The sequence below is a fragment of the Cyanistes caeruleus genome, chromosome 11 (genome assembly GCF_971803275.1).
Source record: "Cyanistes caeruleus chromosome 11, bCyaCae1.hap1.1, whole genome shotgun sequence".
Taxonomy (NCBI): Eukaryota; Metazoa; Chordata; class Aves; order Passeriformes; family Paridae; genus Cyanistes; species Cyanistes caeruleus.
In genome coordinates this window covers 17316117-17343880 of record NC_141711.1, presented here as the reverse complement: position 1 = coordinate 17343880, position 27764 = coordinate 17316117, and the positions used below count along the sequence as shown (strand labels likewise).

The window sequence follows — 27764 nt, the reverse complement described above, 5'->3', positions numbered from 1 at the left end:
GCATAAAACCAACTCAAGAGTCTATCCTGTTAATATTCACACTTACACAACATTAGAAATGAGTCTGTAATCTTTGTATTTCTTTTTTCCCCCCTACCTGCTCTTTAGACTCCCCTGTTTGGAGAGAAAACTTCTTTGGGGGGAGTCTTGGGTTTCTAGCTTTACTGTTAATCTGTTTATTTTTCAAAGATAATTGCCAAGGCTTCTATGTAGAAAAAAAATTGTTTCTGATATTTTCTTCAGAGTGTAGTGTAAAAATACCAAAAGTAGTTTATTTTTTTCTTTCCTGTTTTGATACTTGAGAAGGAAGGGATAACATAGAAGTGGAGGAGTACTTAAAGTATTATTGAATGTTCTGAGATTAATGGCAATTCAAGGTCAATTCAAAATAGGTTTTGAAGGAGCAAAAATGGAGTGTTCCCCAAGTATTCTGTATGGCAGGTCTTGCTATTGTCACAATAAATAGGTCTGTAAAATGGATTTACATGTGCAAATAATCTTCTAGCCTTAGTGTGCTTGTGGCTGAACAACTGAAACATGTTGGCAAGGCTGGAAGAGTAGGTTGTTGAAGCTGATACTGATAAACAAGGACAAAAATTCAAGTTTTATTGGAAATACAGAACAGAAATGAGTGATAGGAAAAAACAGAACAGTTTACATTCAGCTTGATATTAGTACTGGTCACACAAATAGGAGGTGGAAATCCTCCCTACTGAAGCTTTTTTCACTTCATGTTTTTTATTAACTTGCTGTGGATAAGGGAAAGTGAAGTAAAACACATCAGAGAACTTGGAGCCTGCATGAGGCATTCAGAAAGTACCACTTGTCTACTTTGGTTCGCTCAAAGTGTTAAGAGCATTAATTAGCATTGCTGATGATAATTAGTAGGTTTCAAAAATATATACAACATTTTAATGCAAAATTAATTGTGTGGCAGTAGGTAGGTCTTAAATTGTTTGCATGTCTGTATATTAGAATAATATGCATTTGTGTATACACATTTTTGGTAATATTTACTGATCATATTAATACTGGAAAGAGTTTTAGTAGCAATGATTTGTGATGAGAATAAGATCAGAGACTGCTGCTTATGTAACATTATCATACTTATAACTGTGTTTTTTCCATCTTAGGCATTTATCACAAGAGATGTGAGAGAATTGATGGATTTAATTCTTTCCAGATAGAAATTTGGCTTGATGTTGGAATGTATTTTTACATGCTTTGAAGTTGTTTTTTTACATTTAGCTAAAAACCTGGGAACATCAAAGTTTTATGATTTATGTGGAAAAATGAAAACCAAGTATTGCTGCAGGACTTGGTTTTGTTCTCAATTAAGACAATGGAATTTCCTTCTTGTTACACTAAACAACTTAAAGTGGAAAATACTGGAGATTGTTTTTCTTGGGTAATGGGTTCAGGGCAAAACTATGTATTCAGAAAAAAGTGGACATCAATTCCCCAAAGCACAAGCACTAAAATCAAGGCTTAGCTAAATAAGATAAATAAAACTAATACAAAATATCTTATAAAATCAGTATTCTAGATGTAGTGAGACATCATCATGCATTTGATGCTTAACTATTTCTACAAATTAGAAATCTATACTAGCTTCAAAATTAGTACAAAGCTGATGTGGTAATAGTAACTAGCACACCTTTGGCATTCATTTGTCTGTAGGCTTTACACCTGTGGTAGGTATTGGAGGGGAGAAGCTGGATGTCAGAAATGTACAGCTGTGGAATTAAAAACATTGTGCCCTTTATCAATGATGGCCACTTTTAGATGAACTGAGTGTTGAGGCCTGCACATGTCAGTTTGTGTTTTTAATATGCTGCATATGTTCAAGTAGTTGAGTGAAATGTATGAAGTTACCTCTCATTTCAGATTAATGGTGGAATCAACTTTTCTTTTCAATTCCAATGTCTGTGTTGATTTTCCCTAGTGATCAGAACTATTGTTGTAGAAGGGTAATTCTCTTTCTTTGCTCTGACATCTAGATGAAATCATACTTATTTACAGGTAAACATATGAATTCAGCTTTGCTCTTAACCATATTGTCACATTTCCTGTCAGGCGAAGCTGTGGAACCAAGGCTTGGTCTACATCATTAGTCAATAACTAAGATATTTGATTGTATTATGCTGTACATAGACTGTTGCTTTAAAATAGGAAGCTGGTGTTGCAAAAACAGCTCTTGTGAGAACAGCTCAGCAAAACATACATATTTCACTTAAAAATACATTGTGTAAAAATAAAACACATGTTCTTTTCAAAGCAAAATAGTAGGAGGAAATCTAAAACATCTTAGCAAACTTCCAGTTGCTCGGTTTACTAAACCTAAATGGGAGTTATTCTCATTTACCACAAATCAAATTTTAAAAGAAACTTTAATGAATTTAAGCTTTGAGAAGTTCTGTTTCTAAACAAAACTTTCTCTCATACACATCTTCATCCAATACACCTTTGAAGGTCAACTGAAAAGATATCATTCCAGATTAAAAGAGTGGGATTGGAATTCAGAAGTATTTTTCCTCTTCAACTTGCTCAAAGAGTATCTTGCATTTATCTGAAAGTAAAATGTGGTGGTTGTTCTGAGTGCTGGTAAAGAATGAGAACAAGCAGTTTTGTGGGATTTTACCTAAAGGGTACATGGTGAAATAAAAGTTTAGATGATGTGTGTGCATATATATATTTTTACGCTTTCATTAACAGAAAAGATTCTGAAAGCGTGAGGGACACCATAACTACTAAAGTGACTGGTTTGAAATGGTTATTTCAGAGGAGAATGGTGCAACATAGCAGCAGATCCTGGGTATGCAGGGAAAAGAGCATTAGCAAGGGAGAGGATATGAACTTGTAAACAGGGGAGGAAGTGATCGTTGTTACCATGCCTGGGTCCGGCATGTGGAGTGACACGAGCGGTGCTAGTAGTACGTTCCCACGGGCAGCATCCTCAGGCAGGAGAAGGCATTGACATGCTTGGCCAGGACGATGGGGTTGCCCTCCATCCTTATCTCATCCATCCGCGTGCGGATGTAGCGCGTGTTGTTGGACTTGCAGAATGTGTCGTCCGTGATGGTGGTGATGTTGTTGTACTGCAAACCAAAACGTTTTTATAAATAAAAACATTGCATATGTTGTTGATAAAAGATTATGGCTTCTTTTTGTCATTTCCTATCCCTGATGTGCAGAAACCAGTAATAAATCATTGCACGGGAATTAGCAGCTTCTGAACTTCTGGATGGTTGTGGCCATACACATTGGTATGGTAAACTATTTTATTCAGAGGCATGGTGGAAAGCTGTAGTGGGAACTGTTTCAAAATAGAGCAAGTTTGATTTGAAGTGTGTAACTCCTGATGTGTTTCCTAAGAGAATGTTAAGGAAATCCTTTGGGAATACCTGAAGGTGAAGAATGCGCAGACTCTCCGGTAAGTTCAGGGGAACAGATTCCAGTGCGTTGTGTCCTAAGTAGAGGTAGGCCAAATTTGTGAGCTTCTGTTAAACAGAAAGAGAGGTTACTGATGCTGGTATTATTTGAGGTTAAATAACTCATGCCTGTTACAAGACATCAGAAATTTCTTCTGATCACTTAGCCTGTAAACTGAGGTAACAAAAGTCATTCTTTTGCTGTAAGTGTTGAATTCTATCAAGAAATTAATAGTACAGACCTTGTATGTTTGGGAAATTTTAGTGTCAGCATGTTGGTTATAAAAATTGAGACCACTATTAAGTACTATATATATATTGCTTATTAATATTTCTGTGGTCCTCAGAACTGTACTTGAGCCATCCATTTTTGAATATTTTTACGTTTTAGAGAGAAAGTAAGCAGGTGAGAGATTTCATAGAAAATTCTTTTCGATGTGGAGGACATGAGAGAGTGAGTGCACAAATGATTGATATTCCATAGGGCCTTAAAAGCAAAGCAAAAGCTGGAAAGCTGCATCATCATAGTTTGTTTCTTAGATTACAAAAAATACGGGAAAATAATTTGGTGTCAGACTGAAGAGTGTGGTTATTAATTTTGTTTACTTTGGTTACCTAAATTAATGGGTTTTTCCTTACCTTGAAAGCATTTGCTTTGATTCCTCTGCTCTTGATTCTGTTTTGGTTTGCATTAAATGTTGTTAGTTTGGGAGGTAGAACAGGAAGTTTTACAAGTCGATTTTCAGCAAGAGAAAGTTCTTCCAAAAGCAGAAGCTTTGAAAAGGCTCCATCTTCTATTTCTTCTATCCTATTTCCACTAAAATCAATTCTTCTCAAGGTAGCTTTACACAAAAAAAAAAAAAAAGAAAATATAAGTATTGAGTTTATAATTACATGGCATGGGAAATGTGTATGGCTATATACACTAAATGTTAAACTGTTGGCTGCAGCATCTAAATTGTGATCTACAAATGCAAATACTATTAAAATACAGATGAAATTGGCATCTGGATTTTTTCCTGGACTTAAGTTGAAAAAATTAAAAAGGGAAATACTCTGAATCCTTCTTTTTGTTTTAGAGATAACATGATTTCAGATATCATAGAATTTGTGTCATGCTGTTGAGTGAGATAGCTGACAGAGTTGTCCCTGGAGCATTTGAAGGAAAAATAATGCCTGGTCATTTACGACTGGCTGAGATGCAGAGCTGAATTTTATTTTTAGCAACCCACTCTTTGCCTAATTATTTGGGAGTATTAAGTATTTACAGGGTCCAAAATGCGTTTCTATTTTGCCTTTCGTATTCTAAAGCAGAAATGGAAATTGAGGTGTCACTTACTAATGTCAGCAAAGTCTGAGGCTGCAATCCTTTTGATCTTGTTGAAGCGAGCGTAAAGATAAGCGGTTTCCTTGGGCAGGGGGGGCACGGCCTCAATGTCGATTTCCTCACAGTACACGGAGCCGCTCAGGCACACGCACAGCAAACAGGTGGGCAGGTCTGCCAGCAAGGGGTTCAGCACACAGTTACAACTCATTCAACTCACCTAGTGTCTTTGAAGAGTTCCTAATGTTGGGTTTTTAAAAAATTATATTTGCATCAAGTTTTGAGAAAATTTTATGTTCTCAACTCTTTTGGGTTTTTTGTTCTTTTTATTGTGTGTGATTTCCCTGTGTATAATCTCTTATTTTACCTGAGAATGTGAAATGCTATTAATCAGCATGAATTCAGTTTAAATCTTTAGTTGGCTAAGAGTATGGTGAATGTGACAACTCTAAGTTTTGTGACTGTTAAATATCACATTTGGAACCAAACCCACAAGGAGAAACACCTGACAGTGCATGCATTTGGCACTGTAAGTGCATTGGAGCATTTCTGGCAGGTCACACAATATCCTGTATTATTCCTAGCTACTACTTTGTCTAAACCTTTTGATAAAACTCCAGCAATTATGTTTATATATGGTTTAGGTTGGAAAGCATGTTAAAGATTCTCATTCCAACCCCCTGCCACAGATAGGGACACCTTCCACTAGACCAGGTTGCTCCGAGCCCTGTGAACAATCTATTAGTTTTATACTGAGATTTTTACAGCTTTTCTTTTAATCAGAGAAAGAAAATTTTTCTGATGTAGTTTGAGACCTTTGTGGCTTGTCCTGTTCTTTATGGTAGCAATGTATCAGTAACTTCTACTCTGCTCTAATCTTTTCTTCCAGCAATATTCAAATGCATGTAAGGAATATGGCTTTTAATCCAGTTTCATCACCATTGCTGTGACGTGTGCTGTATTTTCTATATTTTGAGAGTTTGGTTGGCTTCCACCCTGGTGTGAATGCAGTGTGGACAGCAAGGTCATTCCATGGGGTAGTTGTCACTACACAGAAAAACAAGGCCTTCTACAAGCAGTGAGAAGTTACAAAAGCGGCTGGTCAATACTGGGAAGTCAACCCAGTACATCTAACAGTAATTATTTTTCTTACAGCAGCACTGCAGAGAACAGAATGAAGATTTTTGAGGTTTAGCTTTGTGAATATCATCATTTTTAGTCTGTAGAGTTCTGCCCCATTTGGTGGTTTGGTTTTTTTAATTTAGTGGCTTGTTTTCATGTTTGTGTAGGAAATGGAAAATGTCAAACAATGTTGTCACTGTTAAAAAGGCAATAGCTTTTATGCTTGTCTGTCTAGAAGCTCTGATGTTTTTGGAGACTTGCTCAGCTTTTGATGGGGGCTTGTTGACAGGTGCTGTTTGGTAATAATTAACCTTGAATTAGCGCTTTTGTGGAGATTGACAGTCCACTTGCTGAATCATCAGTTATTTTTGGAAGTTTAGATCACAGACACACAAAATACATGTCTCTTTTTCTCACTGCTCTGTTTGGCAGAGAAACTTTGTCCTTTTCATGTGTAGAGAGCACTGGGGCATTTTAGGAGAAATCTGGACAATGTACCCAAAGCCTGTAGGAAGCTTTGGCAAGTGAAGAATGTTCCTGATTTATTTTAAACATTGATCTCCCTGATCATTAGATGTAAACTTTGAGAATAGCCAATTGTTCAAATAAATCTGTTGAATTAATTTAAGCACCTCATATTTCATCATCACTTGGTTAACTGTGGGAGATGTATTTTGTTTTTCTTAGTTGTCTTGCCTAATTTATTCAACTTGGGTACATCTCAATGGCAAGTCTGTGGAGAAACTTACAAGCTGTGCTTTGTGTGTTCAGAGTTTACCTGAGGCTCCTTTAAATTTTTCAGACTGCTCCATCAGAAGTTAGATGATTTTCCACAGGGCATATGAAAGATATTCATAAATGAAAGGATTAATTCTGTAGCCTTTGTCATCCTTTGCATATTAGATTTCTATATTACAATATATTCTTTTGGATATCTTAGGCATCACAGTATTCATATAAGTTAACTCACTTGTGTCCTTTGTTGGTGGGACATCAAGTTGGCTGTCATCGCTTTGCAGCATTAGGGAAGTGTCAAGAGAAATGTTTGTTCCATCCTTTGTGAGAGAACAATTGTTATTTTAAAACACAAACCACAGACAAAAAGCCACAGAGCATTACAAGTATCTGAAATAACATCTTCTAAATTGAGCTTCTTCCACTATACCTCTTTATGGCACTTAATTTTCAAAATGCTCTTATAGGTTGGATGACTAATGTGATGTACTGTCACTTCCATACATGCACAATTCACTTGGAAAGGCAAGAAGGGAAGGTGCTGCCGGTGCTCTTTAGAGAACTCAAGTTCTTCAGAAAAGGACAGACACAAAATAGAAACAGAAAATATAGTCTATATGGTGGGAAGGAATATGTAAGTGGTGCGTATTTACAAGCAATAGAGTTTTGAAGATCAAGATTTTGCATATAATACAAAATTCAATAAGATTCTTGTGAGTGTAAGCTGTATTTTGTTGTTGTTTTACCCAAACAATCTCAATAAAATGACTGAGATGTCCTTGCATTTAAAGCTATTCAGAATTCCTCCTGGAGATAGTCATTGCATCTTTTCAATTGCAGGACAGCTTAGATTATAAAGACATTCCTTGCAGGTATTGGCTGAAATTGAATAATTTGTTTTCATGATCTGCATGTAAGTCTGTTTTAAGGTGTGAGCTGCTAACAGAAAGGGCCTCTTGTGATGCAGGGAACAGTAGTCAGGTTTTCACCTGGCTGAATTTTAGAGAATTACCTATTATTACTGTATTTAGAGTATAGATACAGTGGCTTATCCTGTGATTTGCATACATTAAAGTTAAGGAGATTTCATTTTGACTGTGGTAGTTGTTTTTGGCTTGCATCATTCATTTGGGTTTTTTTAATGGGGAATATCTGTAGGCCAGAAGAAGCCAATATGATTTTTGGTGTGCGTGGCTATTGGAAACACATGCAGGAAAGAACATTGTGAGATGTGGAAGTTGTTTTGCTTTAAACATGCTTAAGGACCAGGCCCTGGCAGGAGCAAAGTGCTTTGTTGGACAGCTGCTTGCACACTGGGTGTGCTGACAAATGAACCCCTTCTAGTTTTCTTAATCCCCCCACTCTCCCCTCCTTCAGGCTCACAGGTGGGTCACCCACAAGCGCAGTGTGCAAGTAAGAGCTTTCAAGCCCCTTCTGTTGCTGTGTTTTATTTGGTATTTAGTTGCTTGCGTATACTTTACTGTGGGAATTTTTGTATTCTGCAAAACAAACCCCTCAGGCTTGACATAAAGCCTGAGAAACAAATATCTTGGCCAGCCTCTGTCATTTTGACCCCTTTTTAGCCTGTGAATCATCCGTCCCTTGGCTCTTCCCTGCGTCTGCCTCTCCAGCCTCTGGCTCTAGTTTGAGCTAGCTTGGTTCGCCCTAGTGAAGTTTTAGGTTCTCAGTTAGGAAGTTTTAGGTTCTCAGTAGGATTCTGGCAGCAGTTTGGCCATGCTGGGTGGAGGGAAGCTGGGGGGTGTCAGCTCACCAGCTACACTCCAGCAAACAGCAAATCTCACAGAAGCTTTCTGCAGGAGTTAGCTCACTAAGATAGGTTGATTAGGCACATGAAGACGTGGCCCTTGAGGTATCTGTGCCACTAGAGACTTTTGAGGGCATGGACTGCTCACAGAACAATTGCACTCGTATGACTGCAGCTCCTTAGGCTCCTAAGGGACACTGAATAACATTTGCTGGCACAGCTTATCTGTCCCAGGTGAAGATTTCTAGCAGAGTCTCCTACTTGAGCCATCAAAGTAGTCTTTGATGGGATTTCTTAGCAGAATGCAATGTATTACTAATCTCTGCCAGTGGGAAATGTCACAAAAATTAAAACTGGTAATTTGCAGAATACTATTAAATTCCTAAAATTAAAAAGCATTTGTTGATCAGCCATAAAAATCCCTAAGCATGGAGTATCAGTGCAGAAGATTGTTTGGATTATAACCACAAGTTCATTACTTACATATGTAAGGAATGCACTGAAGGAATATTGGCTTACTCACATACTTAGATTCCACCTGCCTCTTGCATTTTACTGCACGTACACATTAACACATCTAAATACTCCAACCATCTTCAAATTTCTGCAAAATAATTTATTCTTCTTATAACACAAAGTTCTGGTTGTTTATATTCAATGAAATGAGCTAGTCCAGATGTGAGACAGCATGTAATTGAGTGGTTCTGTTCTCTTGTGGAAATCAAGATTTTGTGGTTTAAATTGCTCAAATTTTATTCAAGACTGGTGTGGTTGTAGTTTCGAATCATAGTAATAAATTTCTTCTGATTTTTTTTTTTTAGTAGAAGTCTTTTTTCTAACTGTGTTCAAGCATACAGTAAGGAGTTAAATTTGTATCCAAGATAGATTTCTGACTGGGCATGCTTGAGGAAACATTTGGCATGCATTTCAGTTTCAGTTAACACTTGGAATATTTGGGGAGTAAAACTGGCGCAATAAATGAATAGAAGACCTGTTTGTGCACCCTATGATTTAAACTGGGAACTTGCGTTGATGTAGTTGTGGCACATAAGGAACTCATTTATTATTTTGCAATGAAAACATATCAATGGAGAGCTGACCTGATGGAAATAATGACCATCTACATTCCTAGAATTAGCCTAAGCAGAACTGTTGGCCTTCAGAAGACCTCCAGCTTATAGCACTGCCAGGAGGACTTCAATTTGTCTGTGGCACATCTGTTGGCACCATTTCCATGTAGGTGTACTCCTTGTTCCTTTACTGAAGCAGCAGCAATCTTCTGCAAAGAATTTATTAATGAATGTCATCTGATGCTGTGCCTAGCTGGTTAAAGTTAATGGGTTTAGTATTTTTTTAAGACTTACTTCTGAGTGGATAGTCACCCACTAGTTAAGAGTCATTAATATAGTCCCTTTCTCATGAGTTTATGAAAACATGTTACTTCATCACTGTGGCAGATGTCAGATTTAAAAATACCTTTGACATTTTTTTGCTATAAATATGTAGCTTATTGTTTTAGTCAACAGTGGAAAGCTGTAATTTACGTAGAATTGGGAAATATTAAAAAGGTATACAAAAGTGATTTTTCTATATTTGGACTGCAGTTTTTTACTTATGTTTTGCTGTTTTATTTTTCTTGCTTATCAGACTAAGTTATTGTAACAAGTACAGTTTCTATTAATGAAAACCTCCTTAAGCTTTTCATACTGGGCTGTTACCACTTGGTTTGGATCTGTGGTATTTTCCTTGGCAACTACTCTTGGGACAATTGCTTCTGGTTTTTCTCCCTGATGAGTGTTGTATCTCCTCTCTTGGTGTGTACTGGTTAGGTCTGAATGGGGGTGTGAGGTTTGTAACTGTCCCAGGGAGATGAGGTTGTGGCACTTCACTTAATTCTCCCTTGACTCTGTGTCTTCTGCTTTTGTATTGAAATTCAGAGGCAGGAATGTGGAGCACCCAACAAAAATATTCTGTTTGGAGATACTGGTGAGTGCAGTGAGATGTAGGGGATACTCACTTTATTAAAACCCTGAAAGTGTTAATGTGTGATTCTTCAAGAACTGGACATTCTATAGAAGTTCAGGACTGCTAAACTGAGAAGCTGAGCTGTAAAAATCCCAAACCACCCACCTCTCAAAAACTGAGGCAAGAAACCTTATAGTTTGGCAAGTCAAAAGAGGAGCTGTGGTTTATACTGGCAGGTTATGTTCAGTTAAAAGGGGGGTTCCAATTATTACTTTGAGAGTGAAAAAAAATAAAATCACCTTCCTTGTTTTTAAGCAAACTCACTGCGTTAATAAAACATAGTTCAAACTCTTGAGCTAGTGGTATATCCTGTTCTTGAAACTCTTACAATTGCAGGCATGTAAGAACAGCAGAGTTAAAATGATGCTTTAGCCTTATTTGTGCAAGCCTGCCTTCTGTGGCTTACTCAGACTGTGGCAAGGGTAATATTTTTGTGGTTTTAGTTTGAGTGGCTTTCCCTATGTCTGAACCCATTGTATGCTTCCCTATTATTTTAGGACTTTTCCATAAAACTCACATGCATGCACACAACACCTTTTTCACATAATGCTTATTTCAGTTAAAAATATTAAATGGAAAATATAAATAAAATACCTTTCTTATATCCTTGGATTGCATTTCATAATCTTGTTGGGTCAAGCTTCCCATGGAAACATCTGTATCATACTCATAAAACTGGAGGGATTCTTGCTGCAGAGGTGGTGCTGGATTTACCAAAGGCATAAACACAAACAAAAAAAAAGTAGCCTGCAAAGTCTCCATTCTTGCCCAGCCCAATGTATGTGTCTTTCAGTGAGCTGGTGAAGATCTGCTCGTGCCTGGACTCTGGAGAACACTTTCTTTGGGACTGGAAATGAAAATGCAATCCGTCAAAACAATATTTAAAGCCTAGAGGACTTGTTGGCAGTGGTTTCTAACACATAAGGAACATGGAACAACTTTTAACTCTTGATATCCTTTAATTAGACTCCAACTTTATAAAATCTGTTCTTAACTTGAGAAGAAACTGGGAAATAAACATTTTCCAGCTAATAAAGAAAATATTCTCTTAATTGCATTTGCTTGTTTCCCAGTTTATTTTTGTTAAAAGCAAGATGATTTTGTTAATATTAAATATTTGCCATATATATAGATGAACTACCTAAAACATGTGAGGTTCAAATGCATTTTCCTTTACTGTCAAAATTAGGATTTTCAAACCTAAATGCTCTATAGCAATAGTCTCTCTGTCTTTTACTTTACATTTGAGACTTAACAAGAGAAGGTAGTACCTTCAATATTATACAGGTTGGGCACTTTTCAGGGAGGAAAGGGGAAAAGGCTGCAAACATAATCTTTGAAACATTACAAATATGCATGCAATATTATAAAAAATAAATCTTTGTACAGCATTTTTCTCCTCTTTTCTGTAGTTTTATTTAAGCTCTAAATTAATCTCCTTTTAGGAAAAAAGTCCACCTACCTTTTTAGCAGATTCCAAGCTCTTCACTGAGAAACCAGATGTCCTTATCTATAGTTACTGTTTTGTCAATGTACTTTAGGTTCAAGTTATGCATTACATCCAAACTGTTGAAATGAACACTTTCTCAAAGTTTGACAGTCTGAAGAGTGCTTTCCATGAGGTAAAAAAGCTTTGCCAGCATTCTCTCCCAGGGTGAGAGGTAATATCCTGGAGCAGGGGGTTGTACTTTGCATAACATTTGCAAATGCTAAGCCTGTGTAGCTCATCCTACTTTTGGTGTTCTTTGTTAAAATGGCAGCTTTCTGCTTTGTGGTAATTTTCTCTTCATATTTGCTAAGGCTTTTTCTATAAATCAGATATTAATTGTACAAACTGGAAGTCTCTAATAAGGCATATGTTATCCATTTTGTGAAATGCTTCAGCCTAGAGACAAAGCAGCTGCTTTCTGAGACAGAAGTAGAGCCAAAACACACGTCTGTTGTATTAGTCACATTTTGTGAATAGTAAAATGTTTTATTACAAATTGTATATGTTTAGGGAAGTTTCACCTACCTATGAAATGGAAACTTTTCAGTCTGAAGAGTTCTAGAAAAATATTCTTCAGAATTTCTTGTGTTTGTTTTGAGATTTTTAGACAATGAATGTCTAAATGCCTCATTAATTGACTTACTTGACAGCTTATTGAAAAATGGGTTTCACAAAAAATACTTGCTTTGAATAAAGTTCTGTTTCAGTTCTGTAGATAACTTAGTGAACATTGTCCAGGTGTAGAATTTCCATCTGAACTATGAGCACCAGTTTTCTGGATTTGTGATGCATTTCTTCCTCCCCCATCCTTTTCCTCATTATGAATTTTTGGCAGTCAGCACAAATGGGAGACAGATGACCAACTTAGAAAGTTTATAGAGTAACTTTCTCAAGTCTTTAAAAAGTATGTAGCAATAAAATCTAGTGGGAATATATCCAGATTTACTTTTCTCTTTTACTGTCATACCTTTTTTTTTCCCCTTTGTTTTTTTCTAGAGTAATACTGGTGATAAACTCTGGACCTTTTGGTTAAGTTTTCTTTTAAATGCTGCCTTGCTTAGCAGCCAAATGTCTGTAGGAAATCTGCAGAGTGACTATAGCCAGTTGCTGTCTAAAATCTTTTTGGGTTTATAGTACTACCAGTTTCTGAACTCATTTGGATTTTATAAAAATGTTTGTAGCTTAGTTCATATGCAAATTTAACAGTGTGATAGTTTGGACTTGAAGCTTGGTCATGGTGCTGTGATGGTAAAATGGAGATGTGAAGAGAAGAGGCTCAGTAATAATGTGAGTTGGGCTCTGAATCCCATTGGATGCTACTCTGCTGGAACAATAAGGACACCAGGAGTTTAGAAGTGGTTAAATTGCAGTGTTAATACCATCTCATCATCCCTCCTGCCTTCCTGCATGTCTGGGAAGTAATGACACAGCTTTGCTTTCTACTTACCCTTTCCAGCTGCCACCCCTCTGCCAAGCATCCACCTTAGGATTTCCTCTGTCTCTGGGGCATCCAAATGTTTCCAGTGCTTGTATGTAATCACAGGATAATTATTCTAAGGGGAAAAAAACCTAGTAAGTATTGAAGCTCAAAGCAAGACATAAAATATTAAATATATTTGTTATAGTCAGTTGTATAATAATTTATTTAGTACTGAAATCCTAGATTTCACAGCTACATAGAATATCTTAGGAGTAGCTTTATCTTTGCCTTATGTATGACAACTTGAAAAAATGAGGGAAAACTACTGGGTAAATATAGGAAGTCTTCATTCAAGGAAAACACTTGTTTGTTTTGATCTGTAAGAGGAGAAGAGGCTTGGAATTTTTAGACAACTTCAGGAACAGCTTCTGCACAAAATGTGAAAAGTCTGTGCTTGTCAGGGTCACAAGGTTTTGGTTGTGTGCTTATCACAAAAAGGTTGTCATGTGTGTACTCACTGCAATAGAGGCACCTCTCAAGCTCATGAGTACTTCCTTACAAATACATCCAAAGAGGGAGATGTTAAATAATTCATTTGGTGTGATGTCATCAAGGAGTAGCTTACAGTGCCAAATTAAACTGTAACTTTGTCCCATAGTTTGTCTGCGTTGTCATGAAAGAAGAAAATATATCAGCAAATAATGTCAGATAAAACCAGTTTTTATCTGAACATGTACCAGATGCTCAGATCTGCGCAAGGATGGGGGTGGTATGAGTGGCTGCAAACAAGGAAGGGGAGTATTGCTTCCTTCAACTGCTTTATTTCTGCTCAGAGTGACTAGGAATAACCACAATATCCAAATCACATGAGATGAAATGTGTGGTTCATATGCATTGGCAGTAGGGGAGCTCACAGGAAATACCCTGGCAAGCAGGGAGTGTTTTCTAGGCACTGTTAGTGCTTGGAAATTGGATGTATAAGTGTCTGTTGCTTGGACTCTGGTTACAAGGATCAATGTACTTGGAAGGTGGTTTCTTTTCTGGAAACCTAAGCCTGCTGTGCTGTTAACTCATTGAGCTCCAGTTTTCTAAGAAGGCCTTGATAATGTGTTCATGATGTGGTTTTTTATTTCCCCTTGGTATTTAATTTGCACTGACTGATTTCCCCACCAAATACTTTAGCTGGACTGTTAGGCATTTTAAAAGGTTATTTTTCCTAATTTTGTTGACATGGAATCATGGCTTAAATTTGAACAGTAGTAATTTCCCTTTAATTTTGTAAGGATATAAAGTGTAGCTGAAGCTGTAAATGAACCACAAGACTTCTTTTCTTGTAGTGGATCGAACCCAAGCCAGATTAATAGGATTGGATTCCGGTCTCTGGATTCTGCTGTCAGAAAATCTTAACTTTAGGTGAAAAGGGTGGTAGAGTACAGAGTAGATGTAAAATTTGTTGCCCAGGGTTGTCTTTTGTCATGTTAGACAATGAAGAATAAAGAGCTTTTAGGAGACAAAAAGTGAGAAGGTGGGTGGGTGTGGATGGCAGAGGTAGGAAAAACATAGGAGAGAAAGACAGAAATGAGGGTAACTAGCCAAACTGTACATGTTACTGACTAAATCTTCAGCATCTGGGAAAGAATCTCGTATTTAGTTTGTATGTTGGTACAGAGGGGGGTGGACCTTCCTCTGTGCAAGACAGAGAAATGACTTCTCCAAGGTGCCTGTAAGGAATTGCATGTGGACAGGGGCTGGCACTGCCCATCTAAAGGTTGTACAAAGGGAGGCAGAGCACTGGAAAAAGAAAAATGGGGAGGAAAAACCATAGGGCCTTACCTCTGGGGTGCAGGGGTGAATGAGGCTATGAGGCAGCACTAAGGAAAGTCCCATCAAGTTGCTATCAGGATATTCCTTATGAAATAAACCAACTCTGAGATTCTTTTTAATATCACTGAGGTTTGTTTTATATTTAGACAGAGAAAGTGTATTTTGCAGTTGCTTAAAGAACTTGGCTTTCATCTTCTGTCCTAGTCTTTAAAGGATGATATTGGCAACTTCTGTAGTTTCTGAGTTTTACTGTTTGTAAGTGTTCTAGGAAAGAGTACTATGGATTATTGCTCTGATGACCTGAGCTTGTGGTGGGTGCTGGGAATCACTTACATAGAATGCTCAAAGTCAGTGTCTTCTCTTGGCCAGACATCTGTGTGGGACAGAATGAGATGAGGACAAATTAGGAAAACTTTTAAAGATTCCTGGGCATTTATAGACCTGGAAAAATGCTGGATTTTCTTTTGTGTGTGATATTTCTGCTTCATGTGGAAGGTAACATGTTGGAGGTTCTTTGGCATAACTCTTGTATGGAATGTGATTTAAACATCTCAGTGTTGACCAGCTGTTCTGGATTGCAGTCATTATAATAGAAAAGGTTTTGTAGAGGAGAAGACAGTTCTTGCACCAGCCTGATAACATGTACACAATAATAATCTGCAAGCAGTGAGAGATTTACTGTTAAAGGGGGCAAAAGCATTAAGTGATGTTAGAACTGAACTCAATGGTTCTATTCTTTTCTCCTTTTGTAACCTAGAAGAGATAACTTTTTGGAGTGGCTCTCTACACAAGTTTTATTTTCTAAAATAGTCCTTTTCTGCTTGATGTTTGTGTGGGACTAATTCTACTTTCTAAAACTATTTTTATCTCTTTGCTGCTGCATAAATGTGTGATATGAAACTTCTCAGACTCCTTCATTCCCTTCTGCTTTTTGTTGAGGACCCGATAGAGGGTGTAAAAATAGTTTTAAGGCAGTTTTATGCCAGTAATAATGATGGGGTTGCATTTATTCTGGGAACTAAAAGTATCCCAGAGGGAGGAGGGAACAATGTCCTGGTTTGAGAACTGAAGGTGGTGCTGTAGAAGAGTCGTTTTGTGAAGCAAAGTCAATTCCATCTCAGCGTCCTTGAGGAGGAGGGTTCAGAGGCAGTATTAAATTGAAAATAAATGTCATCATGTCCTACAGAGAAAACATAGAATATTCTTCAAGATTCAGGATCGCAAAAGAAGTACCTGAAATGGTTATGCATAAACACCTCCAGGTTTTTATTAAAAGTTGCAACTATTTCCAAGACTCAGTGAAATAAATTAATTTAGGTCACTGTTAGGGCCACCAGCTGCAAAATGTAGACAGCTGAAAAATGACCTAGTGATTGTATGAACAACTTTCCATATGTTTCTGATTTATAATCAGAATTTTTTTAAGGCTGAAGACATTACCTTTCTTTCTTGCATTTCTGTAAAAGAGAAACTCCTTTTATCAGTTAGTGTTATAAATGAATAAAGCACTTTGCAAAAACCATGTATGATATTAAACTATGGTTAAAAAATACAAATGATAACCAGAGTAACAGTGCTATTTACCCAGACCCCTCTGTCAAACACATGTTCTCTTGAACTTTGCTATATGACATCAGTTATATCCCGAAAAAAAAGCCAACCTACTGCAATTTATTACAATTTCTTAGAATTCCTTCCAGAATTGGCATTACTTCCTTATGACAATACCATCATTTGTTGAGAGCTGTTACTATGTCCACAGGGACATTTGAATCAGGGCTCCAAGAATCATTGGCCTTATCCATATTTTACTTCAGTGTTCCAGGCATCTGTTCCTTGTGTTGTTCATAGCATCTGCTTTACTCTCTGTGTTCATGGCTCATCTTCACATTTATCTGTTTTCCTTACGTTGTACTTTTAGAATAAGGTGGTTTTTTTCCCTCTGTAGATGATGAATTAATGCAATGAATTACAAGATTGTTTTTATTTATTTTCCCTTTAAATTAATTAGGTTGTCAGAAATATACATTATGGGCAAAATAGTTTAAAATATTAAAAATGTTTATATTTGTGGAATTCCACAAGTTGCAATAGTGTATACACAAATTGGCTTATAGCTGAATAGTTCATACTCTTGTGAAATCTCTTCAATGTGTATTTTTTTGGTTAGAAATCCAGTATGTTCCCCTTTCCTGCTTTTCAGGTAGGAAATGCCTATGCTTATAGTTCACAATGATCAAGTTGGGCAACAAAGAAGGAAATGGATTTGTATTGTAAAAGTGGAATGTGAATATGTTAAACTAAGTCAGAAAATGTGAACTGTAAAACATCTGTTTTCCATAAAGAAGCTTCTGTCCTCATCCAGATAACTTTCATTATCACAGTACTGAAGCAAAGTGTAAAAAATATTTATCAGGAAAGAGCAAAATATATTCCCACTTTTTTGGGCTAAAGGAAGAAATATAGACAGTTGGATTAAACTACTGTTATTTCTCTTTCTTTTGATTTTTATAATAACTTCTTGTGGCTGTTACTTTACCTGAATTGCTCATGGAGATGCAGAGTTAAAACCCAGATCAAACTTTGTTGTGGGGTTTCTGACTGCTCTGTAAAAAAACTCATTAAGGTATTTGAATGTTAGGTTTTGCTGTTACTGATGAAATAAACAGCATGTTTACTTAGTTTATGGACCTATTTCCTCCTTTAAAAACAATGTAATTTGAAAGGAAGTACCAGAGCAAACACAAAGCAAGTGTGTTTTACACTGTACCAAGGCAGTAGTAGTGAGGAGCAGCACCAGCACGTTACCATGGTTCAGGATAGTGAGAACATGGAATTGGATGTGGAATTAATAATAAAGGTTAGTGTACAATATCCTGTGTCCAGCAGTGCCCATAAACAGATGCTTTGGGAAGACTGAGAATAGGACAATCATGTATGATCCCTGTCTCTATCCTGTCTTCAAAAGTTCTTTCATTCTCCACCTGTTTTCAGCTCAGCACTTTTGTACCTACTGTATGTCGTTTAGCAAGCTTTAGTGGATATCTTCCAAGGAACACAATTACTGTTCCTGTCTTTCCTCAACACCATGTCTAAAATTGCTGCTGCATCCACTTGTGTACAGGTACATGAGACACATGAGCATCATTTGATGGCTCCTTCCCTTGTACTGAAGCAGCCCATCCCCAGACTCCTGCTGTAAATGCAACTCATAATTTTGTGCTCTGTATCCCCCCTCAGCCATTTCTTTGCCGAGCTGCTGAGCCCCAGTGCATTCCATGTTGTTGTTACAGCACCTATTCCTTTCCTTTGGTGACCTCGCTCTAATCCTTTTCCAGTCATGCCCTATGTAATGACACCAGCTACCTGAGGCTTTGGAAATCAATGCTGCATTTAATATCTGGGTGAGCCACAGATTTACGGCAGTGTCTTGGTATCTCCTTTCCATTTGTCTCTAGTTACTCTCTGCATTTGAATTTCCTTTTTATGACTACTGGGTGCTGAGCCAGTGGTTTCACTGAACACCTATTGCTACCCAAGCACTCCTGAGTCTTGTTCCTGAGTGATGTTGGTGAGGTCTTCCTTCATTAGTTTTAATTGGAATTAAGATCATCATTTCAATGGATGTTGCTTCTCATTTAATAGTGATGAGCTCCATTGGTGTTTTAGCATCCTGAGGACTTTTGTAGCCATTTGTCACTCATTTGGGAACAGCAAGAAGAAGGACACAAACTCTTATGTGAGTTGAACAGGAGAGCAAAGTTTATTACCTCAGATCTTCTTTTATAGACTGATACGTGAAAGTACAGAAAGGTAAAACTGTTATTGGTTAGTGAACTAACACATCACCGTCATTGGTCAGTGGGGTTCACCACCCCTCGACCTTCTCTTGCAAGAAAACACGAAACTGACAAACAGCACCTGCAAGGCTGTTTTCTGTCTCTGAGGATTGTTTTAATTCCTCTTTATTGTTTCCCAGACCACTTTCTCAGGTGAGACTGAGAAGGTTATGCAGCCTGCTTTTCCACAGGCACTGTGCTCCCTGCTTTTGCTCATATTTAGCATCCATAGCCATTCTTCAGCAACACTGAGCAGTCAGTGTTGGCATCTCGCTTCTCAGCCTGGTTTATTTATCTCTTGCTAGCATTTTAAATGAAATAAATTCCAGCACAGGCCCTTTGCAAAGTTCCCACCAGTGGGATCGCCTCCACAGTAAGAACTGACCATTTATTCCTAGGATGTTTCTCATATTTTATTTGACTTTCATTTGTGATATTGCTTTTTAATCTGTGACAACTTAATTTCTTTAAAAATCTTGAAGAATTTTTGTAGGCTGTTTGGATCAGGATCTCCCTTTTCCACATCCTTCATGATTCCCTTAGAGAAGTCCAAGATATTTGCAAGGCAAAAACATCATGACTTCTATAGTAGGCATCCCCTGTGTTACCAGAGCAAATTGCACTCAGCTAGATATCCATTAATCCAGTACTTTATTATTAATTGTAATTTCTCTAAGGCTACCCGAAGTCTTTAGTTCCCTGTTCACTGTAAAAGCCTTTCTGGAATAAGTGTCCTATGTGCTACAGATCATATGATAACATTATTTGAAAGAAAAGTAAATTATAATAGTTCTGCTTGTAATAGAAATTTTGTGTTTCACCTGAATGAATCAGGTGTAATAAGGCATCTCTGAAGTTTTCAATAATTTCCAGTTTGACTTTGAGAAATGCATATAACATCAGTATTTTGACTTCTACTTTAAAACAAAAGCTAAGCTTTGTTTGATAAATGTCTTTAAAAAGCAGAAAGTTTGTGATAAAAGATGTAATATTTATACTATAGCAGGATAGTGTTCTTTTATTTTTAAAGCTCAGCAAGCCTTACAAAAAAGCCTCTTATTTTAGATTTGCATTTTGTGCACCGTTCACTTAAAATCTGAAATAGTTAAAATGTTCCCAAAGGTTAATATTCTACATGTATATATTAATAAAGCAGTAAAATTAAATCTAAATTCCTGTATAAATTGTAGATAAAGGATATTGAGTACTTAAATGAAGGAATGAATACATGCATGTGTTCCTTATTCAGAAACACAGAAGTGTTTGAGGGTGATAAATGTTAATAATTTTTTTTTAAAAAAAATCAGCACTGTGAATTTGTGGGTGGCCATAAAATAGGTTGCTGTGAATACTGGATCTGTTCAGAATGCAGATAAGAAAAAGGGAAAGGAGAGAGGAGCAGATTTCTCTAGTTAGTTGGCTGAAGATCCACAAATCAATAACAATAGAATAAATTTTGTACCCACAAATTCTTACAACTAGTTGTCCCTAAAGACTATATATATTCTTAAAGTTTATATTCATAGCTTTACAATAAATCTCTTTCTCTTAAAAAGCAGTCATTAAGTATTTTCATTTTCTTAATATTACTGTTGATACATCAAAAACCATAAATATGATGATGGGCCTAAAAAAATAAATTAAATTCTGAGAGAAAAAATGAAGCCTGCCTATCTTCTCAAATTCTAATAGAAATCTGATTACATTGTACTTTGAGCATTGGAAAACTAAAAAGACTACCTAAAATGATGCAAAGTTGGTAGTATGATATATGGATCTATCACTTGCAAGCATTTCATTTTGCTGTTGAAAGGGATTTTTTTCTTCACAGCTAGTAAAGCTCTATCAGGGAAAAAGTGCTGAAAAATAAAGAAGTGATAAAAAAAGGCAATAAAGTGCTCTATAGTGTTATCTTCCACTGTAGTTATCTGGATGTGTTTCTAGGAATAAGATATAACAAACATTTGCATAGCTCAAAGTTCTCTTCAGGTTACTTAAAGCAACATTGATTCTGCTTTGAAGCAGAATGCAGCTAAGTGGTATTAGCTGTGCAGAGGGATAGTCTAAATTAACAGTTAAAAAAAATCTGCAATACTTTTCTTTGTTCCTGTTCTACTTGATGAATAATTCTATATGCAAAGATTACATTACATTTCTATGTGTCTTCTAAAATAACATGGGCTGAAGCACAGGGAAAATATAAATGCTTATGGTTTAGTTGTGCAATGCACATGCTTTTCCCTAGATTCCAGCAGCCTGGTGAAAGATTGTTTGTTGCCTGTATTAGTAATGAACTGAAATCTCCTTTGAAAGACTGATATTTAAAGGACAGCCAAAGAAGTGAATATTATAATATAGCTTGTCAGGACACTTGAAACTTAATATGGGGAACATTTGAAGCTCCATATTTGTGATGTCCTTGTCCAGTTTGAAATTGGAAGAAGAAATATCTATTTCTGGGAGATGTGGAGGGACCTTGTGGAGGTATTTTGTAATCTCAGTCTCATGTCCTTTTCTCTAGTGCATCTCTTTGCTTCTGCTGTCAGCAACAGGATGTAGAGCTGGATGGATTTTTGGCCTTAATCACGTGTTCCTATTGAATTATGACACTGATTTTGTATTTTAGTCATTTTGCAACTGGATCACTTTAAAACAGTTTTTTTTTACTTTGGCTGCTCACCCAAAGGTGAGCCCATCATCAACCCAGGTAATATGTCAGACTTTTGTCTAATGCTCAGGTGAGTGATCTTTGTTCCTAGTATTGTTTTTTACTACACCAATAATAGGACATTTACCTACTTTAAACTCCTATCTCCACTTTATAGATGCATCTTGAATATCCCAAACTGCCCAGCTGTTATAGGATAGAGATGAATAGCCCAGACTAATGAAAAGTTTCCATATATACTCATTAACCATGATTACTTCAGTGATAATAAGGATGAAAATAGTTGTCTTCTGCTTGATGATCTTCTTCTGTTTCTTGATTGAGCGTTTCATGATTGTCTTCTGCTTCCTGGAATTCCTCTTGTGTTAGAAACCGCCGGAACACGGGTGTTCTGAGCTGAGTTGGCCTGTTGACAGTGACATTTTGCTCTCCATAATAAATAGTTCTGATGAGAGGGAAGCAGAAGAAGGCGTAGGTGCTGATGGGGCTCGTGAGCTTGTTCTGGTCCACCCGTATGTAGGTCAACTGCTTGATGTTCAGTGGGTCCAGAGTTGGACACATCACAGTAACGTTGATGTCTGTAAGAGAGTGAAAAATATTAATTAAGATGCAGAAAGTGGTTATGTTTTAGACCTAGTGCAAAAGTGAAACCTGCATTTTGAAATTTAAAATGGAAAGTGTTTTTGTGGTGCACAGTAATATAGCCCTTCTCTGTGTTTTAAATCAGTTTTGTAAATGGCAATGGTACCAGTTTGGGGGCTTGCAAAATATAAGGTTGTGGGGTAAGGAATTTGTAATTACTGTTTTATGTGAATTAAATATTTTCATAATTCCTTTTCTCGGTATGTTTCTATCAGTTGCCAAATCAGAAGCAATTTTCAAAAATATTTTAGCTGTTACATGAAAAACTGGTACCAACTTTAACATAGAACTGTGAATGAGAGGAAAGCTTCAAAAATTAAATCCTCTTTACTTTCAAATTGGTCTCAAATGACTGTGAGGATGTGTATATATTGCATGCCAAAGAATAAAGGACAATATTCTCCCCACACTCCTCCCACAACCAATGCCAAAATCCACTAAGATTATTGCTTTTTACAAAGTTTAACCATCAACCTACTTTCAATTTCATTGCCTTCAATGTACAAATGCTGCAGACTTCTTGGAATGTAGAACACTTGTTTCAATTTGTTATGTCCAAGATTAAGTTCTAGAAGGTTGGGTAGATTAAAGGTGTTGTGTGGAATGTTCTGCAGGTTATTGTGGGACATTCTTAGAGCAGTGATTTGGGGAAGTCTGTTGAAATAGTTTTCTGGAATATGAGAAATGGAGTTATTTTCAAGAGAAAGATGCTGAAGTGATGGCGGCAGGTCAGGAGGCATTGTCTGTAATTTGTTGTTGCATAAGTTGAGCTGCATTAAATTTTTCATGTTTGAAAAGGGTTTTTCTTTGAATACCGAGTCATCAAGCAAGTTATTGCAAAAGTCAAGCATGGTCATGTTAGGCAGTCCTTCCAGTGCATTTCTAGGTAACTGGGAAATTTTATTGAAGCCAAGGAGGAGTCTCTCTAGAGAGCTGGGCAAAGGGAATGGAAATTCTTCTAATTCATTATGTTGTAAATGAAGTTGCACTAGGTTTGAAAGTTTGGCAAAAACACCATGGTCAATCATATGGAATTTAATATTGTTGTAGCTGAGGTTAATTTCCCTTATGAAGGTAACATTAGTGAATGGTCCTGCAGGCACAGCTTCAATGTGGTTGTTTTGCAGATAAAGTTGTTGGACGTGACTGGGGATGTTTGGTATTGTCTTGAGTTTCCGGTGATCACAGTACATGGATAAAGGAAAAGCCGGCGGACAAAAGCATTCCTTGGCACACTCAACTGGGAAAGGAAAATGAGGAACTTCAACTTGGGTGTTTGGGTTAAAATAATATGGAAGTTGATGATCTGGCTCCCCACCATATTCATCCTCAAAATCATAGTCTTCATACTGACAAAAGACCAAAGCAGCCCAGAGGAGGTGGAGGATCAATAGGTGGCTCAGAATCGCCATATTTTAAATGTATATGTTGTGACCTGTTGATGAGAAGAAATATTGTTTTAAATAGTTATAAAGTAAATAGCACAAAAGTTCTAAGAAGCAGCAATATATAATGAAATTAATAGAATAATGTCTTTTTTGGGAAACACTGTCTGTGACATTACTAGGAAAACTAAGTTTTGATCTGTACCTTCCACCTAAACAACATCAACAAATTTACTGTTCTTGAAGTAAACAGAGGATTTCTGGTCTGACTTAAGACAAGGAACAGCTTTCCACCTATGCTGTGCCTGGTACTGAAGAGTGCCATAAGAGAACGTTGAAATAAATTACTTGGAAATACTGTATATTTTGTAAAATAGAAATTTATGTGGCTTTGCAAACTGTATGTTCTGTGGAATTTTGTGTTGTTTTTCTATTTTCCACAAAATGTGACCAACTTAGTACTGTGTTAATGATGATATAATGTCATTTTTCTGTTCCCATCATTTATTTAAAGCCAGTACAGTTCAACCATCGTGCATGGCACATGGTATTCTTTATAGATGTGAACTAGTTTACCTTCCAAATACCCTTCTGAGGTGAAATCCTGATGGTGTGAAAGGCAAGTCATGTTGCAGGTCAAATTTCTGATGCTCAAAGCCAGTCTAACATTTTAGAATACTTTATGCAGTCAACAGAGCCTTGTTATTTGGCAGAATGAGAGTTGTGAATCATGTCAAGCTGTTCAATTTAAGCAGAAATGAGTCAAAATGTTGCATTGCAAGTCAAACCACAGAAGTCATGGAAAAAATTCAGAGACTTTGCTCAGTATAGTAAAAGAACCCTGAAGCAGAGAGAGAAAAACAGTTATTCTATTTTTTTTATGCATGTTTCATACCCAAATATTGACTCCTTGTCAATATTTGTTTACTGAACACTATCAGTAAAAAAGAGATGAAACAAGGAAACAAGTGGTAATTTCTGATGATTCCTAGTGGTGATTACCTAATGCCTGATGTATTCTATGAACTGAACAGGAAAGAGAGAATTCTAAGGATTAAAGTTGTAACAAGCTCTTGGAATTTGTTGCATCCTTGTAAGTGTGCTGTGTGACAGAAAGCCTGTGAGTGCCAGTGGCTGGGTGTCACCATGTGGCATTGCCTAACCCGCATATCTAAATTCGCTTTTGAATATAGTTGAGTTTCATAACTGATGAGAACCTTAAAATCAGGTTTGATTGAAGTCAGGAACTCCAGTCCAGGTAGGTCCTTAGCAAAGCCAGAGACTCCATATCCCTGCAGCATTGTGGGATGTCTGAGTTAATTAAGCAATTAGCAGAGACACAGAGCAGCCTCGCACTGCAGTGCTGTATAAATGCACTGTGCTGGGTTGAGAGGCAATTCTGTGCTTCAGGAGGAATTCACTGGGTTTCATATTTCAGGCAGTGTATATCAGAATATCTTCTAATCAGTTCTGTTGGTGAGTATCTAAAATCTGTTTCTAACTCCTGCGACTGCCTTCTAGTTTTGTGGATCAGCTCCCAGTCTGTCCCTCTTGCCTGTTTTGTGTTCTTTGTTTCCTTTTGATTCCTCCCTCTTCAGTTGCAGTCCAAAACTTGAGCTTCACCCTCTGGTTCTTTTCTCTCAGCGCTTCTACTCCATGTCACAAAACTTCCAATTAATAGCTTTTGTTCTCAGTGCCACAATTGTCCTTAGAAACCAGGAGGGACAACTCAGGCAAGTCTTGTCACTGTGAGCAATAAGGCCTTTATGGGATCAATCTGCTTGCCATGTGGACAGTGTGAAGAGAGCTCCCATCATGTCAGATGAAATCATAAGTAGTTTGTACCCAAGTCTCCCCCAGGTTTTACAGAGATCGAGGAGCTGGTTTTGGGGAGACATTTTGTCTGCTTTGACTGTAGCTGTAGCTGAGTATCTTTCTTGTAGAACAGTAACTGTCCTGCCAGGCTTGCATGTTGTGTCTCAAAGCACTGAGACACTGACACCTCTTCATGAAATATTTAATAATTTAACTAGCTTTAAAACACTCACATCAGGTGAAACTTGATAACAGGAAATGCAGGTCAGATGCACACAATATGATAAAACACATGATTACAAAGCTGAAAAACAAAAGAAAATCTTAAAAGCTTGATTCTCTACCATCTGTAATGAAGTCAGAGCTCAGTAACTGTATTTGTAAGCAGTTTACTTGCTGAAAGCGAAATATTATATAACATGCATGAATCACTCTTCACTGAAAAATAACACAATCAGTTAATTTTATTCCTGCTTACCAAGAAAACTTACTCTTTGGAAGTCTGAGAAGTTCAGGTTGTAGAGGGCAGCAAGTTCTTGTGCTGGTGAAATAATCTGAGAGAGCGTACCCCAGCTGGAGGAACAAAAGGTCTGTCTAAGCCATATTTTGTGGTAAGGAGCCTTGTGGGAAGGCAACACAAAATAACAGCCTTGGCCCCTCTTCTGATTTGCCAGTAAAATTAAAAAAACTGCTTTGTGCCACATCATCACTTGCTGTAGATGCTGTGTCATAAGGCTGTGAAGCAATTTCTTCTTTTGTTCAAATCACTCCAGTATAATTGGCAGGATTCTTTCAATACCAACTCCCATTAAAAAAAAGAGACTATGACTTTGAAAATGATTACAGAGGTTATTAGTTCATAGTGCGGGTTCAGCTGCAGTGATTCAGTTCTGCAAAGGGTTTGTCCCCTGAGGATGAAGTTAAGAAACAGTAAAAAAATTAACCTTACCAAAATCAAGGGGAAGCATGTGCTATATACATATGCTCTTATAAACCTCTTCCTTATTTTCCCCCCAAAGTGTCTATGTCCTGTGTCCTTCCTGCAAAGATTTTGTTCTATACAGTACTGTCAGTGTGGTGGTGTTAAAGTTCAGCATTCACAAATAACTTCTCAACATCTTTTTTGAGAAGTTGTATAGATAGAGCATAAATCTTGTGGGAAGGGTTAGTATGGCATGAAGCATAAACCATTTTACTCAAGAAAGATATTTATTTTAAGTTTTAAGAATTAAAGATGGTACAGTTATCTGCCATTGGTGCTGTATGATATTTAAATACCTGTGATATATGTAAAAAATGGAGAAAATGGGCAATTTTTTTCGTGAAGTGGTTTAAGTGTATGATTTATCCAAAGTAATTACAGTTTTGACTTGGTAAAAGAATTACTTTATTTCAAAACCTGTTCACAAGGAAGAATCTGGTTCTTAAAAATTCTTCTTTAAAAGTGCCTTATAATGAAGTATTATGGTTTGTTTTTTTTTAAATGCAGTAGTAAGTTTTCTTTTTTTGTCTTTGAACTTCATGAAGCTGATAATTCGCTCAACCTTTCCAGGTTTCTCCTCTAATATTGAGGACAAGAATATGTTTAAGAAGATAAACCATATGTAATTCTAACATTTGGAGTATAAAGAAAAGCACCAGAAGTCATGACCAAAGTGGTACTGGTGGAGTTGACAATACTGGAAATAAACTAAAGCAGTCATGTATTTATGTAGGGAATGCACAATACAAGGGAGAGTTTGAAAGAGAGAGATTAAAACTATATAATCCTTGAATAACGGTACCACAAATAGCTGAATAGCTACATTGTACCACTAAATCAAAACCAGTAATTAATTTTTTTATTAATAATTAATAGAATACATACACAGTAAGAGATGAAAAAAGCCCCACCAAGTTTGTTATGACCAGTTAGTAAAATGTTACTAGCTGCTACAAAATTTAGGTATTTTTTTAAGCACAAGACAAAGAACATGGGATATATTTTTGGAAGCTTTGTTCTAGTAACAGTTGTAAGTAAAATATACATAAAACTATTTTATCCAAAGATAAAAATTAGAGTTTCAATTTCATACCTGATATTTTTCTATTGCTTTCTACTACTGATTGTGTCCCAAAGTCTCTTAACCTCTTAGGAGATCTAAAATCTCATGGTGAATTTAAAAATCCATGGTGGCAGGACAGAAGAGTCTATCCTTTGAAAAATTGTGGTAAAGCTCTTGATTTGAAGCATATTGAGCTGCAGAGGTTGATGTGGCTCCAGCCATGGAATATATTAAG

The 27764-nt window shown here is 36.8% G+C and overlaps 3 protein-coding genes across 9 annotated transcripts in view; 1 reads left to right on the top strand and 2 right to left on the bottom strand.

Annotated features, from left to right (window-relative positions):
* Positions 1–27764, top strand: part of CENPP (centromere protein P) — a 113462-nt gene that overhangs the window by 15356 nt on the left and 70342 nt on the right. The gene's annotated exons all lie outside the window — the stretch shown is intronic.
* Positions 584–12335, bottom strand: OGN (osteoglycin). Of its 2 annotated transcripts, XM_023935578.2 has the most exons (8): positions 11865–12289; positions 10997–11249; positions 6848–6932; positions 4771–4929; positions 4071–4273; positions 3405–3500; positions 2890–3098; positions 584–2569 (listed from the first exon to the last, which is right to left on the bottom strand). In XM_023935578.2, the coding sequence occupies exons 2-7, from the start codon at positions 11162–11164 to the stop codon at positions 2928–2930; spliced, it is 882 nt and encodes a 293-aa protein (XP_023791346.1). In that variant the 5' UTR covers positions 11165–11249; positions 11865–12289; the 3' UTR covers positions 584–2569; positions 2890–2927. The 2 variants fall into 2 exon arrangements, with proteins under 2 accessions (XP_023791346.1, XP_023791345.1); XM_023935577.2 differs by having other exon boundaries at positions 584–3098; positions 11865–12335.
* OMD (osteomodulin) lies at positions 18876–26215 on the bottom strand. Of its 3 annotated transcripts, none has more exons than XM_086845189.1 (3): positions 25976–26215; positions 22763–23719; positions 18876–22220 (listed from the first exon to the last, which is right to left on the bottom strand). In XM_086845189.1, exons 2-3 carry the CDS (start codon positions 23694–23696, stop codon positions 21901–21903), a joined length of 1254 nt encoding a protein of 417 aa, XP_086701315.1. In that variant the 5' UTR covers positions 23697–23719; positions 25976–26215; the 3' UTR covers positions 18876–21900. The 3 variants fall into 3 exon arrangements, with proteins under 3 accessions (XP_086701315.1, XP_086701316.1, XP_023791343.2); XM_086845190.1 differs by having other exon boundaries at positions 25963–26107; XM_023935575.2 differs by lacking the exon at positions 25976–26215 and having other exon boundaries at positions 21831–22220; positions 22763–25800.